Here is a 24,677-nt window from a genome sequence, read left to right on the forward strand (position 1 = left end):
CAAGACAGTAATACATATCTCATTTTGTTTTCTTCTTCTTGTTATTTATACTTGATGTATAACTTCCATCATTACTCTCAAATTAAAAAGAAGAATAGATATCAGAGAGAATGTACCAACCAATTGCGGTCAAAGTTTTATTTATTCATTTTTTGTTTTGTTCTTTGCTTGTTTAGTTTTGCTGTCTTCTTACTACATGCACTCAGTCATACCCAGCATAACCTGTCTGACATATCTATGAGCATGACAGCTTATCCCTCTACCCAGGGAAAGAGTAAAACAAAATAAATGATGAGTTAATACAAGAGTTTAATACTATATAATGATGAGTTAATACAGGAGTTTACTACTATAAAATGATGAGCATACTTAAAGCTACCTACGAAGAAAAAAAACTGATGTTGTATCACTACTGGTTATGCTGATCAATCTTTTCACCATAATTCCTAAACAGATTTTAAACTTTTTGGAACAGAAGTATTTACTTTAAAAAAAAAAAATCCCAAGAAAAAAAAAAACATGTAAATATAATCAATTCAGATGTGACAAGAGTTTTCATTGAGATTCTGTACACAACTTTAGCCCGTCAACACACAGAAAGTTAAAACATCCATTATAATTTTGAGGATTTCATTTCCTTATTACTGTTGGATTTCCTTTTTTACTTTTTGCTCTTTAGGGAAGAAAATCAATCATTCTGGAATGGCCACATGAGTGGGCTGGGGTCAACAAAAAACATAATCTGACTATTCATAGTTCACTTCTTTGAAATGTAATAAAAAACATAAAAGAACTCAGTAGTACTAAAAATTGTAACAATCTTCGCATTCTTTTTTAGTTTCTTTTTCTTAATTTTCTGACAAAGCTAGACTTGCTTCCTGCAGAAAGACCTAAACACAACACATAACAAACAACAATAAATTACAAGCAGTAAAAATAGATAAATTTTCTCTCTGAGCCAATATGTACATACATCAGTTGACTTGCATTGCATGGGCATTTTGTACTGTATTCCAACAAGCACAAAAGGCAGAAGTTTCCAGTTTTGTGGGGTTTTTGTCTTTTTTTGTTTTCATCGAGAGAAGATACACAGTTCACAAATATTATTCAAATCATCTTTGAAAACGATAATACCCATCTGAGAGGCAGAATGAAAAAAAAAATCAAGTAAAAATTAAAGAAATGTTTTAAAATATAACTCCCTTGAACTCATACAGAAAGTAGACTTTATGTCAGAAAGATAATTAAAGATCCTTGGTTGATAATTATCTTTTCAATCTTCATACAATTATGAATGAAAATCCTCTTAATCATCCAAAAAAGAAACAAAATAAAACAAACACACACACACATAAATTATTTTTATGAAAAATCAGTGAAAACAGCACTTGTGCATGGTCATGAATACAAGAAAGTAGTGACTCAACAAATACTTTATATCTGTCACTACTGCATGATTACATGCCTAAGATAACTTTAACTATTTTCATGACTGCACATCTTGAAATGATGGCAAGTTTGACATGTTTTGTCAAAATGCAAAGCAACAAAAAGCAAACCTGACTGACTTCTTCATAAAGATACAAAGGTAATTACAAACTTAAAGGCAGTATTCACATGACATGTGCAAAAATAACTTTCACAGTTACACAAACAACAAACACAAAAGTTGCTAAAAAGGACAAAAAAAACCCCTAACAAACAGAATTGTAATCTGTGAGTTGCAGAAACAAATAGAATAACTATAATGCATTGTGCACTGGATTTGTTTTAGCAATATTTCTAGCCAGTGAGTGTGACACAAAAAATATTCTCAGTTACTACAAACCCTATTTCTGTGTAATTTCACAGAGACAAAGATTCAAATCTAACATCACAAAACAGAAAAATACTGTGTTCAGTCACTCTAAAGCATATCTGAAGACTAAACCATCAAATAGTCTGAGACACGGAAAGAAACCAAAATGATTAGTTTTCCTAGCTGTCTGACATCATGAAAAATCAAACTTGGTCTACTTTGCCTTTTCTCTTCAGTAATACCAATGCATCACCATTACACACTGATGTTCTTGGGTTTTAAAGGAACAGTGCCAGTTTAAACAACTTGCCTTAGGGACATATTTGCTACACATGATTTGAAGCCAGTATCTTATTGTCAGTGGTCAAGGATCTTTTCCACCACAAAAGCAAAGAATTAAAATCCGACATTAATAAATTTGTAACTAAATTTAAAAAGGCAAATAGTTAATCAAAATGAAACAAAAATAAATATTTAAACAAACAAATCATGAAACGATGAGTTTGAGAAACTTTGCATAAGTCAATGAGTAAACATAATACATTCTCATCATAAACCGACACAAAGAGCTGCTTGCTGAAGTAAACATGACATAAAATTGATGATATTCCTTGTACATGTTTGTTCATAAATTTTCGTATACCATGGTGTAAATAACCACCTCAGCCCTATTACCAAAAACATACCTGGCAGTGATACACACATGTACTGTAAAAGTGGACATTTTCGCGGTGTTCAAATTTTCGCGCATTTCGCGCAACCAGAAACTAGCGCGAAAATAAAAGCACGCGAATATTTTTGCTTGCCATATGTGCCTGTGCGTGATGTCTTGATTCCGCGGAATTAAAAACACGCGAAACTTTTCCGACCCGGCCAAGCGCGAAAAATTAGTAACGCGAAAATATCCACTTTTACAGTACATGCTCTTATTCCATGTTCCCACATGCATATGATGTTCATATCCACACACACACACACACACACACACACACACGCACACACACGCACACACATACCCCCACACACAGATTCTTGTGTAATCACAGCAACAGGTGAAAGAAAATTTCTTTATGACAAATAATTGGTGGAAACAGTATGAGGAATACCTTTACACATCTCAATTCAGGCAGTTGAAAAAAAAACCCACCAATTTTCATGTAAAAAACACTCTTTTTTCTTACATAAATAATGGTTTCCATGAAAGGGTATATCTTTTTTGTAAATTGGCATGGGTAAAAGTATATGTGTTTTTTTCTCATCATGAGAGAACAAGTTCTTCCAATCTCTCTAGAAATCTAAATCCTTCTCATTTGAATGCACACACACAAAAAAAAAAAAACATCTTCTTTCCAACTCTCTGGCAAACCAGGTTGTCGTAAATATTTTGCAGATTACTAACAGTACAAAAATTTCTGTACACTTCCAGAGTATATCCCATATAAACTTAAACATACATTACCATGACATGTGTGTAACATAAAGACAAGGCTGGCACGTGGTTCAATCTTCTGCATCCGACAGCAGTGACTTGAACACAACAATTGACATCACAGCATTATAGAACTAATGCATATCAAATAATAAATGTGTAGATTTCAAGATAGCAGTTCTTAGATTTAGCAAAAAAAGTATCTCCACCTTAGGATATCACATCAAAATAAGAACTTACGATCTTGCTCAAGGTCTTGGCAGATTTTTACCACCCCTCCCAACCCCCCCCCCCCAAAAAAAAAGGATAAATGAAAATAACTCAGTTTACAATCAAAATCAAAATAATAGTGACATCAAATGCATAAGATGCTTTTATTTTACCTCCTGAAAGAGCACCACATTTGAATTCAGGTACTGTATATGCCAATATTTTCGCGTACAGATATTTTCGCAAATGACAGTATCAGTGGCATTTTCGCGTGTTGTTAAATTCGCGATTGATAGTAGTGGTAGGGTCTACTGCCAAGCCCGAGAAACACGTTCAAACACTTGCCAACGTACTCGTAATGTTTTTCCATTTGCATTGTGACTTCCCAAACGTGAAAATAGAAACGACATAGTAGAAGATTTATAAAATGAAACAATTACGGCATTCACAAGTACTCAGTACCTACCAAATGTTGCAACAAATAGACGACAAAGTTTCAGAGCTGTGCAAGCGCTAGCGAAAGTTTTACATGCATCCTGTGTGTATCGCTGTACACAAGTGTCGCGCTAGCTACACCTAGCTGCGCATGGCGTCTGCACGGACCTGGCCCTGCGCACACGGCGTCTGGTCGGGCTACATGCATTCCTAGGCCTCACCCATGTACCCAACCACGTCGAGCCGGTGTTCGTTTGCGTAGGATAACGAAGCAAAAAGATTGCACATTTTAATGCACGTTTAGCATACTGCCCTTCCACAATCGGTCGCACCGTAGCGTACGTACTAGTAATATAGTATGTGTACGTACTGGCCGATGTAACAGCCGCGTTCTGGTCCGGTCAGCGTTGGATACATTTTGTCATAAATTTGCACATAAGGTATGACAGGGTAATATTTTCATGTGTCTTTCATTTCGCGATCAGCCCGAAGCTTGCGAAATTCGCGAAAATAAAACCCTCGCGAAAATAACGGCGTAGACAGTACTTTATAGTTTTGGTTTCATAAAACGTAGTTATCTGTTCACGGGGAAATAGTCTCACCACAGGAACATATTACATTACACCTGGCAGGAGGGTATCAAAGAGTTAACATATACTTGTACGCATCTGGCGGGATTTCACAGTATGCCTGGCACCACAAGAAAATTTGCAAAGAAAATGGAACAAATATGCATCACTAAGTCTGGTGGGAGACTACTTCTCTTCCCATATTTTTTCTCTCTTTTTTCTAATATCCCAATCATGCTTTGTAGCAAATTTTACTCTAGATCTCCCTGGTTCACCGAGGAGATCTCTTTAGTATGGAAGGTCTCTCAGGCAAAAGCCCAGGTAAAAAGCTGGGTGACTTCTCAAAACTTTTACCCTCGAACCATCCATGGTAAACTCGCGGTCGTTCCCAGGAGCTTTCGGGTGACAATGTAGTGTGAAAGGCATCGCAGGTGAACTCCGAGGTGAAAAGCAAAGGGCAGTACACCAACAGCATCTTGCGGGCTGTTTTGCACTTGCGCCATAACATGTTCTTCCACTGCAGAAGAGCGAATGAAAGAACACTATTTGCTGGTCTGAAAGAAATTTTTTGTGGGTGTTCCAAATTTGATTCCCGATGAATCTCCCGGGTGACTGGAATGCCAGTGATTAAAAGGAGGCCTTTAAATTGTTTCATTACTTCCATTTAGATTCACTCTCTCAGTGACTTCCTGACAAAAAAGTGCACATTTCTATGCACGTTTAATAGTACAATGGCAGGCATGGTCCCATAAAGTCCAGCGCCCTCACTGGCTGAGACATCATGAGCAGCATCCAAATCTTCTCCGGGCAATTTCCATGTGGGTGACCACTGTCCACTCGTCTTTCTCCTCCTCGTAACGCTCCACTGAGCGCAGACCCTCCTCCCCATCGTAGCCGCCGACGGCGAAGAGCCGATTGTGGACGACGGCCGCGCCCACTCCGCTGCGTGGGTGCACGAGGGGCGTGACCTGGGTCCAGAGGTCAAGAGCTGGGTGGTACACCTCCACAGATGACAAGCTGATGGACAAAGATAAATGAAACAGGAGCACATAATCAAAGACAAGATACTCATGTTTGCACAATTTGCAGTTTGCAGATTGTTTAGATCAGGCTAAGTTTCAACACATCTCTTGGCTATCTCTCATGGTATCGTAAATATATGTGACCGTGCATCACAAAACCAACAAAAAGTCGCATGCACTGATTTTGTGTTAGGACTGAAAATAGGTGAAATGGGTCAACCCAGCCAATCTTGAATTTTTGTATTTTCTGAAAGAGTAAGTCTTCTTCTACATTATACTACAGTTTGGGATCATAAAACAAATAAGAAATTGTGTTTTTAGCAGTTTTTCTTGAACATTTTTTGGTAGAATAGTGTGATTAGGTGTGTCTCATAGAGTCCTCTTTTTATTTCTTAAAAACCCTGTCCATACTCTTACTTTCAACTCTAATAACTTTGGAAAGGATAATGCAACTGCTTGAAAGCTGGCATTATAGTCATCTACAAAATTTGTAAATAGAGCATGCTTAATTTAAGCTTAATCTGATAATCCCTTCCTTGTTGATGCTCAGGTGGTTTACGCCCTTTTTTTTTTGTTCCATTCATAGCACAGCTATAGCACGGTTTAAAAGATTAAGTGCTTGAGTAGACCCTGTACTTCAGAGCCTCTTTTCTCACTTCACACTTTCTAGAGTATATGCTTTCTTTCCAATATTAGGATGGGTTAGGAGAGTCCATTTGAATAGAGTAATACATCATTTTTAAGCTTAAAGTCTGCTCTTTCAGAATCTGCTCTTAATCCATGTCTGGTGACTTTTTGTTGGTTTTGTGATGCAGGGTCACATTATATGCAATAAACTGCACATAATATTGAATAATGTATGCAAGCATATCCTATCGCCATGATTGATTTATATGACTACATCAATGCAAAAGTAAAATTATACAGTGTAGAGAGAATCTGATTTTCAAAAGTGCATAACTGATGCCATTTTGACTGCTCTAATATAGGGAGAACATGTACAACCTATGGTATACTTGCAGATATGAAACAAACATGACCTGATGCAATTTTCAATTCCACACACAGAATATGATTCTTGCAGAGAGAGTGAGAAAAAGTTGATTTTGATCACAAATTACACATCAAAGGACACTGGTCAACTAGACTCCCTCCACACTCTGTTACTATGGGCCTTCCAACATCTCTGCCATACAGTTGCCATTACTATTCTCTCCACTAACCTTCGGCTGTGCTCGCATCCTCCAATGACGTAAATCTTGTCCTTCAGGCACGCTGCGGCAGCCATGGATCGTGCGACGTGCATTGGTGACACAAATGTCCACATCTTCAGCTGCAGATTAGTGGAGTGGACAACACACATGATGCACATCATTTAAAAGAGTAAAACAAATCAAGCTAGGCATAGAAAGCATTAGGCGTAACTCATGAAAGCATTGTCAGGGCCTCAAAATCAGATAGCTTCCATGAACAAATAAATTTTCATTATCCTGATCATCAGCCTCCCTACAATATTACTGGAAGGTATCATATTGACCCCTTGTCTCTGTTATATGGTAATGCAAGGCATATTTATATCCTGTTTCTGAAGGCAAGTGCTCAGAAGCAAGACAATCAAGTTCAGTTTAGGAGGAGCCAACACATTTTCAAATGTCCTAGGTCCTCACCATCAAGCAGCTTCAATGCACAAACGACATTGAATGCAACCCAATGCAATTTCTGGATGTCACCAAGTTTAGTGTCACACTGTGACAAATACCTGACTAGCCTTGAACACTGATTAAAGGACATCATTCTGACAGGAATTTACTCACTCTCATCCTAGGAAGGTCTTAAACAATCAAGACATTGTTCAGCCTCGCATTGTGTTCAGATTTCATGGGTCACTCCTGCTCTGACTACAATTCAGTCAACACTGAACAGTACGTAGTACCTGTTCAACCTCTTTTGAAATACTTCACTGAGAATGAAAGGGAATCAGAGAACTCTTTTATTTCATGGCGCATAGATCATGTGAAACTCCCTTCGTTAACCCGTTGGAGACGGATTGACTTTGCTACAACACGCATTATCCATAGACGCTTGCCCAAGTATACTCAGGACTCGTCCTCAAAAGGGTTAAGGAGGTCATGTGATACACCTACCGCGGGCTGGTAGCGCTCCACTATCTTGAGGTCTGAGGTGCCGTCGTAGCCGCCGATGACATACAGGTCTTCCCCGTGTGACACTGCAGTGGCCATGCTCCGCTGAGTTGCCATGTCTTTATTTCAACACCATAGGGAGAGACAAAGAAGATAAAAAAGAACAGATGAGAGCTGGAACAAATGGTACTTTGATGCAGCAAAAGCTTTCCTGAAAAGGCACCGGTGTTTTTTGGTGACAGGAACACTCTTTTAAAAAGGTATTGGGATTTACACAAATTTCTGTTTTAAAGTTCTTTCAAAAGAAAATGTTTTGACTTAGATGCAAAATTCAATTGGTATATGTCTATTTTCCTCATAGAAATTCATCATGACTGCAACAGGTAAATTTGCATCTAAGCTGCACAAAACCAAATTTTACAAGAAAATGTTAAACCACGAACATTAATGCATTAATTAAAACTCTTCTCTGAAATGGCACAGGTGTTTTTGAAGACAAATACACTCTTTTCTGTCAGATTCCTTTAAAAATGAAATGTTTTCACTTGATACAATATCAGATTGGTATGCATTTCCTCATAGAAATTCATCATGCTCGTATAGGTTAAATTCACATTTAAAACTGCACTCAGTAACTTCAGATGAGGACAAAAAGCCAGTACTGTAGGAATAGTGTGGATAGGTTTCATGCATAATATAAAGATATATTTTGCTGTATATGCTTCACCTTTGATGTACTTCCACTCATTGAGGTTGGGATCATATTGCTCCACCGACTTCACACTCCGCGTCCCGTCGTACCCCCCACAGGCATACACCTGTCCCCCAACCCTCGCCACGGCGACGCTGCTCCTCGCAACTTTCATCTTGGCCACCTGACGCCAGCTGTCCGTCTGGGGGTCGAAGCACTCCACGTCGCGCAGCGGCGATGCATCAGCGCCACCGATGGCGTAGATGATGTTGTCCACCACCACCACGCCCACTCCCCGCCTGGACTGCTTCATCGGTGGGAGGGGCGACCAGTTGTTGATTGCGGGCTGGTAGCACTCGGCACTGCACAGAGTGTTTCTACTAGGAGATATTTCTCCACCTGGAAGATGGTCAAAAACAACAACAAACATGATAAGAATAATAGAATGTTATCCTACTTAACCCTAACTAGGCCGGGGGGGGGGGGCCTCCGAGGCCCCCCCCCCTCGACGTTCCGGGCGATGTATCGCAATCGCAAAAAGCTATTGCCGCGACGTTTCATGACTTTTTTCTTTCGAGTCTCCCGCATCTTTTGACACCAAATTTGCGACGCCCAGGTGCGCGGTTCCGTAGTTACGCAAAAATATGTACATGCATGTCAGACCAAAAATTGCTCAAAAACGTTAATTCGTGTACAATTTCAATGCAAACTGTGCTTACAGGCAAATTTCATAAAAGCATGATTATTTTGGTGTTTTATTGATTAAAATTAATGAATAACGTATTTTCTTGTTCGGAGCGATGTCGCGGACAATTTTCATCGAAAAAACAATGGAAAACATGAAGTCGAAAAAACAAAGAAATACATAAGAAATTTAAAAAAAACAATAAAATACTTAAGAATTTTTTCTGATATCACAATTTTTTTAAATTACATTTGCTCAGGACACTAAAAAGAATATTTACAGAAAAAATGTGCCTGTTTTGAGCTTTATTTTGTGATTTATAACAAATAGTCTGATTTTATGCATCATCATGCATAAATTAGCATAATTTAGCATAAAATGATAATTTTTTGAAAAAATAACTTCATGGTATTTTAGATTACATCATAGGCAATGTGTGTGCCAATTTTCGTCGCGATCGCGCAGTCGACGGCCGAGATCTGGAGGGGGGGCCTGGGAGGCCCCCCCCCCGGCTCTATCAACTACCTAAATAGCCCGGCCTAATTAGGGTTAAAGGAGTACATAGAATATTGCTTTCCCATCCATAAAATACTTGAACATCTCATTTTTTTTTTTAGCTTGAATCATTATTATCATGATTAAGACATTCCCCAAATTTAAATAACATGAAGAATATCATCTTCTTTGTTGTCTAATAGGTGTAATGAGCCTGCAGAGACTTGCCTGAAATCAACATTTTGCTGGAATGTTTTTTTTTTAAGATAATTCAATGATTGGTTAACCTTTCTGTGCCAGGGACATTGGACAGTGGATACAATGCTTTGGCATTTTCTGTGCCATTCAGCACTATCAAGGGCACACAAACATCTAATTAAGTGTCAGACAGCATACTGTGTTTTGAGGTGGTACAATGTACAGCAGGTCTGACAGGCTTTAGACCTGGTAGCATAAGGAGAAAAGGGTGGCGCAATTCAATTGATCTTCATTCGTTGCCCACACACTGGGGTACGATTGAAAACCATAAAGTACACAGGCCTGCTTTACAACTGTAGAATAGAATTGCCCGTCAGCAAATATGAGCATTAAGGCATGCGTTCATTGGTAATGTTCTACTCCTGTCAAGATTTTTCAGCTGAGTGTGTACTTTCAATAAAGAAAGATCAGCGAAAAAGCTGTACACAATTTGTTGCAGGGATTCCCCCAAAATATCCAAGGTGGGCCAGTCTTCCCAAAGCATGGTATTCCTGTACTACCAGGTTTTAACCCATTGAGGATGGACTGAATTTGCTACAACACGCATTTCCCATAGACACTTGCCCGAGTATACTCAGGACTCGTCCTCAATGGGTTAATGTGTTTGAGTCTCATCGATCACCACAGTAAAGTTCACCATGCTCTACTCTCCTTTGATGATAAGAGAAATAGAGGTTTAAAATTTTGAGACTTCCTATTACATAGATGTATATTTTAAGTCAAGCTACAGATGTCACAGAAACTGAATAGCTGTTTAATACTACAGCAGCTTTCACAACCAATGACTATATCTATCAATTATTGAACCAGTCAAGTTAGGCCACACTTTATGACTTCTACATCACATCATAAATGTCAAAGAAGCAGCGCCAGGAGTGTTACTTTTCATTTCATTCTCTGTTTTATTGATATGTGACATTTTCAAAGCAGAGGAATGAGAAGACAGATATTGTTCTCTCAAGGAATGTACTGTATTGTATCTGATGGCTGTGGGCACAGTCTGTAACAAATGAAAATCTGTTCCATTGTTAAGTACATATTGTTTACATTCAAAAGGTCCATTGTTATCGAAACCTTGAATAATTGTCTGATAAGAATGGGGTACAGTTTCCCATTGTGGGGCATCAATGGGGTCTAACACCATCCAAGAATCTGTCAACTAAAGTTTGTTTTTCTGTCCTCCATTTTCTGAGCTGCATTTTTTCTTTTTTACAAACACCATAATGGTTCCGGGTGTCTGTTTTACATCTGTGTGATTTTCTGAAAATGAACCTTTACAGACCTTTTCCTTCCCCAACCCACAGAGATCTTGCTTGCAATTAAACCTACATGCAGAAAATGATGCATTCTTCAAAAAAGAATTACTTGTTTCTTGTGTATATTAATGTGTATCAACCTCCAACACACGCCTGATCAAAAACATTCCAAAAAGATTAGGGTCATTATAGAAAGATCAGGCACACACACACACACACACACACACACACACAAGATGCATTTGTACACCAACACAAAGTATTATTCATCGCTTAATGAATGTGGCAACTTGTTTGGGAACAACACAATGCCCTGAAATGTCTGTACATTCTCAGATTACATGTCAATACCTGCCAAATACTCAAAACAATATTATCTCACTTCTGATGGGAGTCAGACAATAATTTTGCAGCAAAGTCATCTTTAATCTCTAATACAGTTTTGGATGTCTCATCATGGGTGCCTTACAAGCCTCCCCTACATTTGAACTGCGACTGGCTTACTTGGTCTAGAAAAGAAAGTACTTAAAACTGATGAAATCACTTTTATATAATTCAGTGATCAAACAGCTTAGAGTCAGATGCTGGCAGTGGAGAGAAATCCACTCTTTTTTATGTGAAAGTAGAATACAGGTCATTTTCTTGATGTTGCTGTTGTTGTTCTTGTTGTTGCACAAGAACTTGCACAGCTGATGTGAAGAATACTATATGTGGTATACTTTATAAAGTGTTTTTATTTTTAAAAACTCTAAAATGAACAATTTGCAAAAAAGAAAAGAAAAGATGTTCGTATAGTATTTCATCTCCATGGTAGGAAAAACAGGTATTGCATTTTTAATTTCCATACTTTTCTCATAAAAACGAATGTTACTTACTTCACAATTTATTATTTCTCAATTCACAATTTTTCTTTCTTTTTCTTCCGAAATATACAAATTGCCCTACATCGAAGTAAATAAGCACTGAATTGATCAGTGTTTTAGTAGTACTAGCAGCCATGATAAAAAATCATGGGCACACAACACTCGAGCAGGATTCAAACCTACGACCTCCTGATCACCAGACAGGCGTCAGACCACCGAGCTTTCGCCCAATAGCAAGTGTTGGTGTTAATCCTTATAGCATGCAGCGGGTACTGTGTAATTATTCCAATTCATGCAATTTCTCCGTCGAGATGCTTTCACTGTAACTGATTGCGAAATACACAATACAGTATACTGAAGTCACATTCAATGTAAAAGGTATTTTATTCAGGGTGACAAAATCTTGATGTACAAGTACTGTATGTACAGCTGTAAATGCTAAAATAGATCTCAAAGCAAGTGATACAGAAAGTACCATTTCTCATTGATCTCCCTACTAAGGTTTTGAATTCCAGTGATAAAACAATTTATACAGTGGAATTCCTTTTCACCATTATTAAAAGGGTAAATTGGAAAAAATCTATTACAACTTTCCACATTGAAGATACAAGATTCGACGTCATGAAAATCTCCCAAGATACCCCATACCCTGACTGATCAATGTCAATAACCTAGACCACGCAAACTGAATAAATTAGCTACACATGCGTCAAATGAAAGTTAGATAATTTGTCAACACTTCAAAGATGGATGTTCTGCCCAAAGATGCGACAACTTTCCAGGCTGACTGATGGCAATGATCTGCCCACAAACGGTCACTATGGCAACTGAACATATTTTTATTCATCATGGGGGTGGGAGGATATTCCCACGTACCGGTGATCACCTTGCCATCAGCAGTAATAGGGTAATCCATCAGCCAAAGTTGTGCAGCAGATGAGGAAAGCAGTCTTCCTTTTTCAAACCTATTTCTCCCAGCCCCTTCTACCCCCATACTGTGATACTCCTTTTCATCTGGCTTGACGTCCAGTCTAAGAGTTAAGTAATAGCCCACCAAGAAGCACATACCCAACTGTAGTACATACTGGTGTTTTTTTCATGTTGTTGTTGTTTTTGTTTTTGCATTGCCATTATTACATTGAATAGAGTTCTTCACTTTCTTTGCTTTGCACACTTTCTATTCAAATTCAAATTCAAATTCAAATTCAAATTTATTTCACATGCTAAAAAGAAAACATCACGTTCACAATCAAACAGAAGAGAAAAATATACAAACAAACATAGCACGTGAGGGATCAGTAAAGGCCGTATGAAGCCTATCGAGGCCGATTCCCTTACAAACAATAAATAGTAAGCAATTTCCATCAAATATACATCAAGGAACAAAAACAACAAAGAAATATCACAGCAAAAAAAAAAAAAAAAAAAGACAATCAAAAAGACAATCTAGACAATCAATTTGACCATAACTCTACAAAACAGCTATTTAAAGTCAGGATGGCTGTTGCCATCAACATTGTTGATTTGGCTGAAACAATGGATTGAGGTTGTCAGGTGGTTATATGTGTGTGTGTGTGTGTGTGTGTGTGTGTGTGTGTGTGTGTGTGCAGATACAGAAGGAGAAAAGGGACGCCATCCTCAAAGACAAGAGGTCAACCGCCCTGTGTGAGAGTGCCCTCCAATCACAGAGCAAATATTGTATGCAATGTCACTCCCAGCAGAGAGTAACATACACTTGTACACATGTACCAGTATAAATTTGTTTGTCAATGCCTCAGTATAGGTTTGGTGACATCTTTTCTTTTAAAGATTAAATCTTAGGAAACTATGGTTTCGATAATTTCCTGGATGCAAATTTCTACTATATAACCTTAAATGTGAAGGCTACAAACTACAGGTAAAATAATTACTGCAAATAACATTTTTAGGTTAAGTACACTGACCATTAAACAACATCACTTCGGGTACAGTATTAAGTAATTGTCTATTCATTTTCACTCTTTTTTTAAACCAATGAATAATACCACTAAACTAAATTTCCAACTGAAAAATGCCATTTTTAATAACAATTCATTGACCTTTTAATAATGAAGAACTTGTGAAAAACCTGCTCAGAGCATCTCATTTCACATGGTACCTGGGACAAGTATCCACAAAAGTTAAGAAATCTTTTTTTTTTAATATCATGATCATAAGCTCTGGGCTGGATGGCTGTACAAACTTAAAAATATAATGCCCCCGCTCCCTTTTGGGCAGAGGTATAAAAAGGAAACAAGTGTTGCATTTTTTAATATGTACATGTACAGAATGTATTTACCATACAGAGCTACTCCACTGCAAATATGAAATTTGAAGATCTGCTCTCAGGCCCTGTTGAGATTGTAAACATGAATCTTTTAGTATGAGTGAGTATTTCAATCCCCAGAACATAAAGGCTATATTAAAGGTTCCAAGTAATTTGACGAAAATGTGTCCAACAATCTGAAACACATCAGAGAATGCAGCCCCTTGTAACGACCCCTATCTATCATGCCGTCTGCCTTTTACAGTCACTTTCACAGTAGATTTTCTATGAGCTACCCTAGCAGGATTACAAATTCCAATACTGGTATTCATTTTGTATCACATTTAATTGATATTGGAGGAGATTTCTTGCATGGACAAACCGCTTTTAAAGTGAGGCAGTCTTCACGAATTTCAAAAAAATATGTTGCTGTCGGTACCTCCTGTACTTTCACCAAAAACAAACTTTCAAATCATCAAATAAGCTCGTAAATTTTGATTGAAAAAGTGTGAATCTGCATGGTGAATATGCTAATGAGCAAGTCTTGGCGGAGAGTCAGACGTCACCGCGGCACAACTCTTCCCAGCCGTGTTCTGCTCGTCATGCGTACGCTCTCTAGTTATTTATAAATTCATGTTTACTATTTATTTTTATATTAATTATATACAGTCAAACCTGTCTATAGCGGCCACCCAAGGGAAACAACAAAAGTGGCCGCTATAGACAGGTGGTCGCTATAGACAGGTTGGCGGCCATTTTGAACTTCGATACTTGCATTTGATAACAGCAGAAAATGCCGCATGTTATTCTTAAAAAACAACAATCAGCAAATAAGTTTGCATATGCAGAAGTGCTACTATGGGGATTTCCGTTGTACAATTCACTTCAAATCTTTTTTTTTTTTTTTTTTTTTTGGGGGGGGGGGGGGCTGCTTCTGTTCTTTTGATGTTAAAAATAATATTTCGGGCCTGAGTAAGTTCTCTGGTTCATACCGGTTTGCATGAATGGGGTGCACGAGTGCTGAGTTTGATGGGGATTGATAATGTAAGAAGCTTTACATAAACAACAAACAATGCCAAGACAAGTACCGTATTGCCCTTTAATATTCAAAGGGACTTAATAAGTTAAACACTAATTAATCGGCATTTTGGTGAAATTCTAAGATGTTATCAGGAGTTGTCTTTGCCTTTGTTGCACCTATTCAGGGCGGCATTGCTGAAACCTAGATCTAATCTAGTTAAGTTAATGGTAAGACGGGTTTTCGTGACAAAGAGCTGCATCAATTTCGTCAATATTGTCTGTGTGATTTTAACGACTGAGCTAGGACTCGGTAGAAATCACGCAATGAACGTAAAAGATATCATACTCATGGCTGATTTAACGGTCAGCTAAATATTTATGGCCGCTATACGCAAGTAGATATTCACCACGGGATACAAAATGAGTGGCCGCTGGCCGCGTTAGGCAGGTGGTTGCTATATAAAGGGTCCATAATACAGCAATTTCGTTCGGGGGATTTTCCAGTGGCCGCTATAAGCAGGTGGCCGCTATAGAGAGGTGACCGCTAAGACAGGTTTGACTGTATATAAATAAGCTTGAAATATTTTGTTTGAAATAATAAAACCACATATAGTCACATTTTATGACAAAATCAGATATGATCATTTTGAACGCTTAAATTGGTTTTCTGAGGCACGGCTGTCAACTTAGTGAGTTGGGCATCAATGACGTTGCACCTTTTTGCAGGCTCTTACACGATCGCTTGCAGGAATTATTTTTAAAAAATCGCGTACAGAGACAGTGTTTGCTTTCCACGTGTATAAATTGGTGAAAGGTTATATTTTTTACTCTTCTTAATTATCATCAGGAGTGAAAATTCTCAGGATTGCCTCCCTTTCGCTAATAACGAAAAGGAACACCAAGGATGCCAACCCTAGAATTACAGCATCATGAGGGATGGAAAGGCATATTTTTGGTTGGAAAACAGTAGTTTTACCTATCAGTGCAACAAACATATCAATTTTGAAAAAAAAGACAGATTTTTTTTTTATTGAAATATGCAGTATTTTTGGCATACAACAGCACAAAATACTGCACAAAAAGAATCAGTAGTGCTGCAAAAATATAAATAAAGTAACAATAATGCCACAAAAAAAGAGACTAACAATAATGTTACAAGAAAAGTAGCAGTAATACTGAAAAAAAAAAGAGTCTGTAGAATTTGACATAGTATACTGCTGGAAACTTGTAATGAGTACAACATACATGTACACTAATGTTTCCCCATAAATCACACCTAACTGTGGCAACTCATAATTAGTTATAAATAATACAAGAAGACAATAAAGCGCGCAAGGAGACTTCCTCGTCCTGGTGACAAGTCATGCGTAAATAATGCAAAATACACCCAAAGCAGACAATGAGATTTCGGGGCCTAGTGACAGGTGAAGGGGGGGGGGGGGGGGGGGGTTGGGAATCTTCTGTATGAAAATGAAACTAGAATTGCGTGCATTGCAAAATCTGTCTATTCATCATAAACAATAATAGTCTTTGAAGAAGTCCTCTTTTTTTTTTTGTCTGAATTCAAAACAAAATGAGCATGCCACTTTTGGCTAGTTTTCCAATACATTCAATGTCATCAACACTTTGTTCTTTTCTACTAAAGAACCAATGGCAGTGATAAATTGCTGTATTTCTTTACTAGGCATTTTATTGCTTTTGGGAACCGTAAGGTGACTTTGAGTGTGGCAAAATTGTGATACAGAATCACAGAAACAGAACGAGAAACAGGAGGAGTATCCCTTTTCTCAAAGCAAAGTTAAAAATGATTTCCCACTCTGGAAATCATACACATTGCAGTCGTCTGACAGGAGGAAAGAATTTGGTGATTTGTCAATTTTACAATTTACAGTCCATTTGTATTTTGACTTGCCGAGCTTGCACTTGGGTACAAAATAAAGGGAAAGGCAATGCCATATATCCAATCCAGCATAATCAGTACAATCACTTGCATCAAATGTAAAGGAAAAACGAAGAAGTCACTTGAGAGAGTATGCATTTCGGATCGCTCACAAGATAAACGTACTATGTGTATGGCAGCATCCTTTAAAGATAATGACAGTAATACACATCAAACTATCAGACAAGTAAATGCTTAAACAAAAAAACAAACGAATGTACACTGTCCCTCTGCACCACCACTGTTGACACATGTACTTCAGTATTGAACAGTCTTTTCATTGCAAGGTGACTTTAAATAATATCTATTTCAATCATTAGAAGCTGTCTCAAGTGAGCATGTGACTCCGCTTTATCAATCACACAACAGAGAGAATTATATTGCAGTTTTAACGCTTATTTTCCAAGTCAAAAAGAGAAAGGTCTCACCAACAACATAGATGAACTGTGCCCTGCTGCAGGAGTGTCGCGGCACAGTCCGCATGCTGACCTCCCAGTGCAGCCCGGGATAGAACTTGCTGCCATGGTAACGGCGCGCCTCGTCCACAAACTTCCGGAACCTTTCCTCCTCCATCAGCACCTCCTCTTCGATGACGCGGGAGTTGAGGAACTCCCAGGCAAGGAGTGGGAGGCGCACGTGCTCGAAGATGTCGGCGATGTGGGTGTGGCGGGCAGCAAGGTCGTGCCGCAGCCAGCACATGACAGCGAGGTAAACCTCCTCCTCCTTGGCAATGTTGAGGGTGTCCTTCTCAATCAGGGTAATGAGGTCTGCAAGAAACATTGGGCAGAAATTTAAAACTGCACATTTTTGTAACGGAGTATACAGGTTACTGAAAATTAGGGCAAGTGGGGCAGGGTTTTTTTTCTTGGGGGGGGGTGCTTTCAGTTTGTCAACCATAGTACAGTACAATGTACTTACTTTTGCTGGTTACTTTGTCTGCTGTAACAAATTGTATTTCACCAATTATACTTAACTATTGCTGAATTTTTGGAGAAGTGAGTTTTATGTTGAGGTATGAAACTCACTTGTTTCATTAATGTTACTGGTCCTATGGCAAAGCGCATTTGAACGTGTACGTTATGGAAAAAGGGCTATACAAATGTGTTATTATCATTATGATGACGATTATTATTATTATACATACAGCTACCAGGTAGTTTTAACTCCCTGCACTAGCACATAGCATAGCTACAGTAGCTAGCTGGATAGGGCATGCCTTTGCTATGCATCATGGGTTTTATTGAGCAAGATATGCTGCAATACATGCATGGACTGTCTTACAATTTAATAGTAAAGTTGCATTGGGCATCCTCCCAAACCACCAGGTGTTATCAAAACCCCTTTTAAGCAGTGTCAGCATCATTTCTGGATTTTCTCATCAGCAAATTCGATCATGAAGGCAGCATGATCATGCATGATATCAATAGCAATGAAAAAAATAACAACATAGCGTCTAGAATATTTTTAGGGTAGAGCAGGTTGCACCAATACAACAAATGTCTTTGGGTGTGAGGGTGGGGATTTGAGGGAAACATGCAGATTGAACTCATGAAATTGTCCCGTATTCTATCAGGTACAGCATTTTCAGGGATGCAATGATACTTAGAGATACAACGTGCAATAAACAGGAAGTCCCTGGGACCATGATACCCTGTTTTATCATTGTATTAGTGATTTTATGCCATTTGTCAAACAACAAGTAAACAGAATAATTTTGCTCCACTGAGAAGTTTGTAATATGACCTCAAGCATTCACATCTTGTACCTTTAATTACACCTTTTCAATATAGAATAACCAAGGGGGATTAAACTTAACAAAAAGAAATATTTTAGGCTGCTGGATTTAAAATTCAGTATGTCAGTCGACAAGATTTTTTATGAAAACTAACAGCTAGACTACAGGTATCTTATCACACAAGTTGCATAGTGGAGAACTATAGATGCCACTGTAGATTCTACATTTTAATTTGTGTACTTTGATAGTTTTACTACGGCTTTAAACCACAGCTTGCTGGCAACAAATTTTGTAACTTTGACCATTGACTGCCCCCCCCCCCCCCCCCCCCACACACACACACCAAGAATGTTCTGTGGCCCTGTTTTGCACCCAGGCACTTTAATAGCTGATCTTGCTATTTTTCCATCAGTATCCAGTAATGAATCCACATTTGACCCGGGTCCCGTTTCATAAAACTTGTTATCAGTAACAAGTTACGATAGTTGTTATAAGCTGCTGATATCCCTGCATGCAATTGGCCTAGAGCAAATTTGTCATAGAAATGTGGCAGTTGTTACTGATAACCAAGATATGAAACAGGGCCCTGGTTGTAGATAAGATTAACAATCCTACAAAGTACACGTTATAGCAATGTGCCTCAGTCAAAGAGGTATACTTGTAGGCTATGGTGACACAAGAGGGTTCAGGAGATTAGGTAATCTCTATCAATTGACAGGCGTTTACAGGTATTGGTAACTGCAGGTGTTGATGGGCATACAAAGCACGGTAAAGATTAAGCTCAAACTAAAAATGGCACCTAACATCTTTCTTCAGTGACATGATCCCTCAACCACAAGAGGCTTTCGAGGACTTTATCTCATCAAATGAAACACACTTCAGGTAGCGCATGTGATGATATACACGAACAGAGTAAGATTTTGTGCAGATAAGCAAGAACCAGCATATATCACACAAATTTACAACTCTGCCAGAAGCACATAATAATAAAACCTGAAAAAAAACTATTACAATACATATCCAGTTGCAGCATATTGTCATTCACAAAGCATAGAAGTGATGGACAATGTCTTGAGATGTTTGTGTCTTATTCATACACCAACTTTGAATTTGATGCATTATTTCAATAATTTCTTTTTATAGTGGAATTGTCTGAGATATTATATTTACATATTTACATTTAGATACAAATCATGTACAAATCATGTACATTACCTTTTTTTCATACACGTGATTGTGAAACAAACATTGAATATTTCTAAAGCTGCATTGTCATTTTCTTCCTCTGAAAGCAGATTACTGAATATCAGAAGGAAAGAATAATTAAACTCATAGCAACCTATTGCCATGAAAATGAGTGAGGTCATGTTAATTTTCAGAAGATCCTGACATGGTGTACGTCAGCAACTCATTTTTCAACTAGTATAATGTCGCAACTGATTGACAAATTGCCTTGCATTGACGGAAGAATTTCATGAATTTGAATAGCATAATGTCAATTAGGAATTTGAAAGACAAATGTACTATCAAGTATTCACCTTTCTGACTGGTGATGTTCGCATGGGGCATGCAATGCATTCTACTCGTGTATTGTATAAAGTGAAGTATGCAATTTTCTTTTCACTTTATGTACAAATAAAGAAAACTCTTTTTATTGTTCGGCACTTTTGGAAAAACAAGTTGTGGGAATGTTCTTAGCTGTGGTCTTCTAGCAATGGAAATACAAATGTTGTACCTTCTGAAAAATATGAAAGAAGAGACATTGAAAACCATCATATGATCAACCCCACTTTATTGCATACTATAAGTGACTTGAGCCAAGTTATTACTACTGTATAGTAAAACTTGAGTATGAATTTTACATGAGTTTTGCTTTAAATAATTTTCTTGTTTTGTCTAACTTCTACTGACATAGTTTTCACTATAAAAGTTTGACTTTTGTGCTTCTCAGAGCCCCCTTTCATAGAGAACAATATACTGCAGACTACTTTGGAAAACTGTGTGATTCATAGAGACTGTTTTACCTTTACTACTGAGCTGCAAAAATTCCTCATGGGCAACAACTTTTGTGAAATTCTGCTGCACAAATACATCAGCTGCTTCCTTTAGATCAAAGCATCCATGGAGGACAGCAAAGTTTCTAATCCCAAGACAGTTTGTCGGATGCAGCTGGGTCTTCAGGAACTCACAACAGAGATTGATGACAGCTTCAATCTGCAAGACGCTGGCATTGCTCAAGACGCTCTGAACATTGTCCTCGTCGATGTCGATGGTGGCGCGGTAGGCAAAGTTCACGATCGCCTCCACGGCGTCGCCGTTCATGCCCCGCAGCGTGACGACTTCCGCGGTGGACTCGCGCAGCTTGCTGGTGAACATGGCGTGAAAGTACGGGCTGAAGGCGGACAGTACCAAGCGGTGGGCCGGGATCAGTTTGTCCTCCACGGACAGGGTGACATCGCAGAGCTGCTGCTGCTCATGCATGCTGCGCATGAGCGCGAGAACGGCCACGGCGTGGCGCTGCTGCATAAGGACGGTTTCGTCATCCTCACTGCTGCTGACCGCCTGGTCCTGGATGCGTGGCCTCTTGGTGGACGTCGTCCCAGGACCTGGGTCCAGCCTTGCACTTCCTGGGGTCTCACCTAAATCCATGTCTACGCCTTCTGCTCTTCGTTGGTCTTGTACAAATGGGATGCCTCATCTAATCTGGTTAGAAATCAGGCAAGTGTAAAACCTTTTTCAGTAAAGCTCAAAGCATTATTGTATGCATAAATGTACAATGTACATGTACACGGTATTAAAAAACAAGAGACCCGCGGGTCTAGCGCTCACCTGAGTATCGCAAGTTCACCTTTCACGCAGTCACTAATCTAAATTATTCACAGCTCTACCAAAATTTGACCAGGCATTCTCAAGTAGAAGATGAAAATGTACAATATCAAGGGCCCATTTTTTTAAGATTCCTTAATTTGGGGGGATTGGGGCCCCCTGGGGCCCTCTGGGTGGGGCATGGTGCCCATTTTGATAAATTGAGATATTGACCCCTAGGGATGCTACCTGCCAAGTTTGACAAAAATCCATCATGAGGTTTTCAGGAAGAAGATGAGAATGTACAATTCAGGCCCCCATTTGGACCCTTCCAACCACCCCCCCCCCCCCCCTACCCAAGAGGGGCACCCCTGGATCTCCTATGAACAAACTTGTAGTATTATCTCAGCTCTATAACTTTTGATTATAGAGAAGATTTATAAAGATTCCTTCATTTGGGGGGTTTGGGACCCCTGGGGGCCCCCTGGGTGTGGCATGGTGCCCATTTTAACAAATTGAGATCCTAACCCCCTAGGGATGCTACCTGCCAAGTTTGGTGAAAATGGGTCATGGGGTTCTCAAGAAGAAGATAAAAATGTACAATTTAGGCCCCATTAGGACCCCTCCTCACCCCCTCCCCTGGGTCCCAAGGGGGCACCCCTGATTCTGCCATGAACAAACTTGAAACTACAGTCATCAATGTACTAACTCATAGTATTAACTTAGCTCTATCACTTCTGGTTCTAGAGAAGAAGATTTTTGCGGATTCCTTCATTTTGGGGGGTTTGGGCCCCCCTGGGGCCCCCTGGGTGGGGCATGGTGCCCATTTTAACAAATTGAGTTCTTAACCCCCTAGGGATGCTACCTGCCAAGTTTGGTGAAAATGGGTCATGGGGTTCTCAAGAAGAAGATGAAAATGTACAATTTAGGCCCCATTAGAACCCTTCCCCACCCCCCTCCCCTGGGTCCCAAAGGGAGGCACCCCTGATTCTGCCATGAACAAACTTGAAACTACAGTCATCAATGTACTAACTCACAGTATTAACTTAGCTCTATCACTTCTGGTTCTAGAGAAGAAGATTTTTACAGATTCCTTAATTTTGGGGGGTTTGGGCCCCCCTGGGGGCCCCCTGGGTGGGGCATGATGCCCATTTTAACAAATTGAGTTCCTAACCCCCTAGGGATGCTACCTACCAAGTTTGATGAAAATCGGTCCTGGGGTTTTCAAGAAGAAGATGAAAATGTAAAAAGTTTAGGCACGACGCACGACGGACGACGGACGACGGACGACGGACGACGGACGCCGGACGAAGGGCGATCGCAATAGCTCACTTGAGCCTTTGGCTCAGGTGAGCTAAAAATCAAGAGGCAGATTGTAACAAATGGTAACAGTGGTGACAGTCACATGTTACTCTTTAAAAAACTACAACAGTATTCTACATCAGTACAATTATCTGATCTAACCAGTGACTGTTGCTTCCTTCCTTGTAGTTGTCAGTTGATAAAGCATGTTATATAATGGGCTTTAGAATCTCTGCAATCTCAGACATTGGTCAATCATTATGCATTGATTTTTACTGATCCACACTGAGCCATGCATCCAGTGAAATCCAAATGCATGTGAAATCCAAATGCATGACAAATGCATGAAATCCAAATGCATGCTTTGTAGTCTACGTATAAAAATACCGGACGCATGATGGGGAAAATGGTTGAATTTCATGAATTTACGGGCCCCATTGTTATAAAGCGAATGATGCACAGGCCTATTTTGTGGATCAGTAAATTGAATGCTCTCGTTTAACTTCAGAAACTGTATAAATTCTACTCCCTGCGCTCGTGGGTTTATACAGTTCCAAAGTTAAACTCACATATAGCCCATTCTCACTGATGCAATCTGTCCTGTACATCATTTGTGTAGGAATTTCTTTAATCCAGGCCACTGCACAGTGACCCAAGGTCACTATAGAGTCCATGCAACAAAACTATAGTATGCTGGTAGGCCTACAAATTATGTATTGTATGTCCAGATATCTTGACCTGGCCTAGAGCCTCTTATTATCACAAGCATCACTTCTGCCTGTTGTGTAACCTTTCCAGATTTTAAACCCAGGGTACTCAGCCAGAGTGTTTTTTATCTTTGTGCAATAATTAACAGCTCAGGAAGGAAAGCTGGACATCCACTGGATATGGATCAGAACAGACACTAGCTTTGACTACCTGTGGATCTATTTCATAAGAAATCAGCCTGGGTCTTGCCCACATCAAATGATTGACTGGTTGGCTTCATGCCTAACTAACAGTCAGGCAGCGGCGCAGCACAGCTTGCTGGGTCGAAATTATTCTCAAAAAGCTGTATGGTGTCTTCAAGGGGACATATATTGAAAAAAAAAAGGAGTCCAGGCACAGGATGAAAACCGATCGAAATGATACAAAGAGGAATGAACCTAGAGGATAACATGTAATACAATAATTGGAAGAGAAGATGATAGCGTATTAAAGAAAAACAATGAATAACAGAGAGGATATGCCCACTAGTCCTATCAAATCAAAATCAGAATTGACAACAGATAAGAATATTTGCTGAAGAAATAATGGAAGGGTAAGAATCAAAGAATCACCTGAGAGTAAAAATATTGCATCTCAGTAACAGATTTTGTATAATTCATGTCATTTATGAACTCTATGGGACTTGCATAGATCTGCATTTTCTATTAAAGTGACACCACACATCTTTGCCGCATAGCCAAAACAAGGATTCCCAAATTATTTGGGAACTTTTATAGTCTTATTGTTAATGACATTCATTACTGGTATTCCTGAATTCAGTACTCATTCTTTTCTTTTTTTAATATGATTCATTTGGAATTTCTGTTCTTTTTTCTTTTCCTGCTGTTTGATACCAAACCACTTTTCTTTGAAAGGATAGGCCCTAAATTATTGTTCACCAAAAGCATACTGCCCAACAATGTTATGATAAACTGTGCACAACTACAACTGTATAGAAGCTACAGAAGACCACTGCTTGACCTTATCAGTAAT

The 24,677-nt window shown here is 39.0% G+C and overlaps 1 protein-coding gene across 1 annotated transcript; it reads right to left on the minus strand.

Annotated features, from left to right (window-relative positions):
* Nucleotides 1-5,220: 5,220 nt before the first annotated feature.
* On the minus strand, nucleotides 5,221-21,479 carry LOC139720866 (kelch-like protein 18). The gene is made up of 6 exons (XM_071632200.1): nucleotides 20,855-21,479; nucleotides 17,524-17,862; nucleotides 8,332-8,694; nucleotides 7,608-7,723; nucleotides 6,687-6,796; nucleotides 5,221-5,458 (listed from the first exon to the last, which is right to left on the minus strand). Exons 1-6 carry the CDS (start codon nucleotides 21,477-21,479, stop codon nucleotides 5,221-5,223), a joined length of 1,791 nt encoding a protein of 596 aa, XP_071488301.1.
* Between the last annotated feature and the right edge of the window lie 3,198 nt (nucleotides 21,480-24,677).

The sequence above is a fragment of the Diadema antillarum genome, unplaced genomic scaffold, assembly GCF_040938485.1.
Source record: "Diadema antillarum isolate AM-2024a unplaced genomic scaffold, OU_Dant_1.0 scf00000134, whole genome shotgun sequence".
Taxonomy (NCBI): Eukaryota; Metazoa; Echinodermata; class Echinoidea; order Diadematoida; family Diadematidae; genus Diadema; species Diadema antillarum.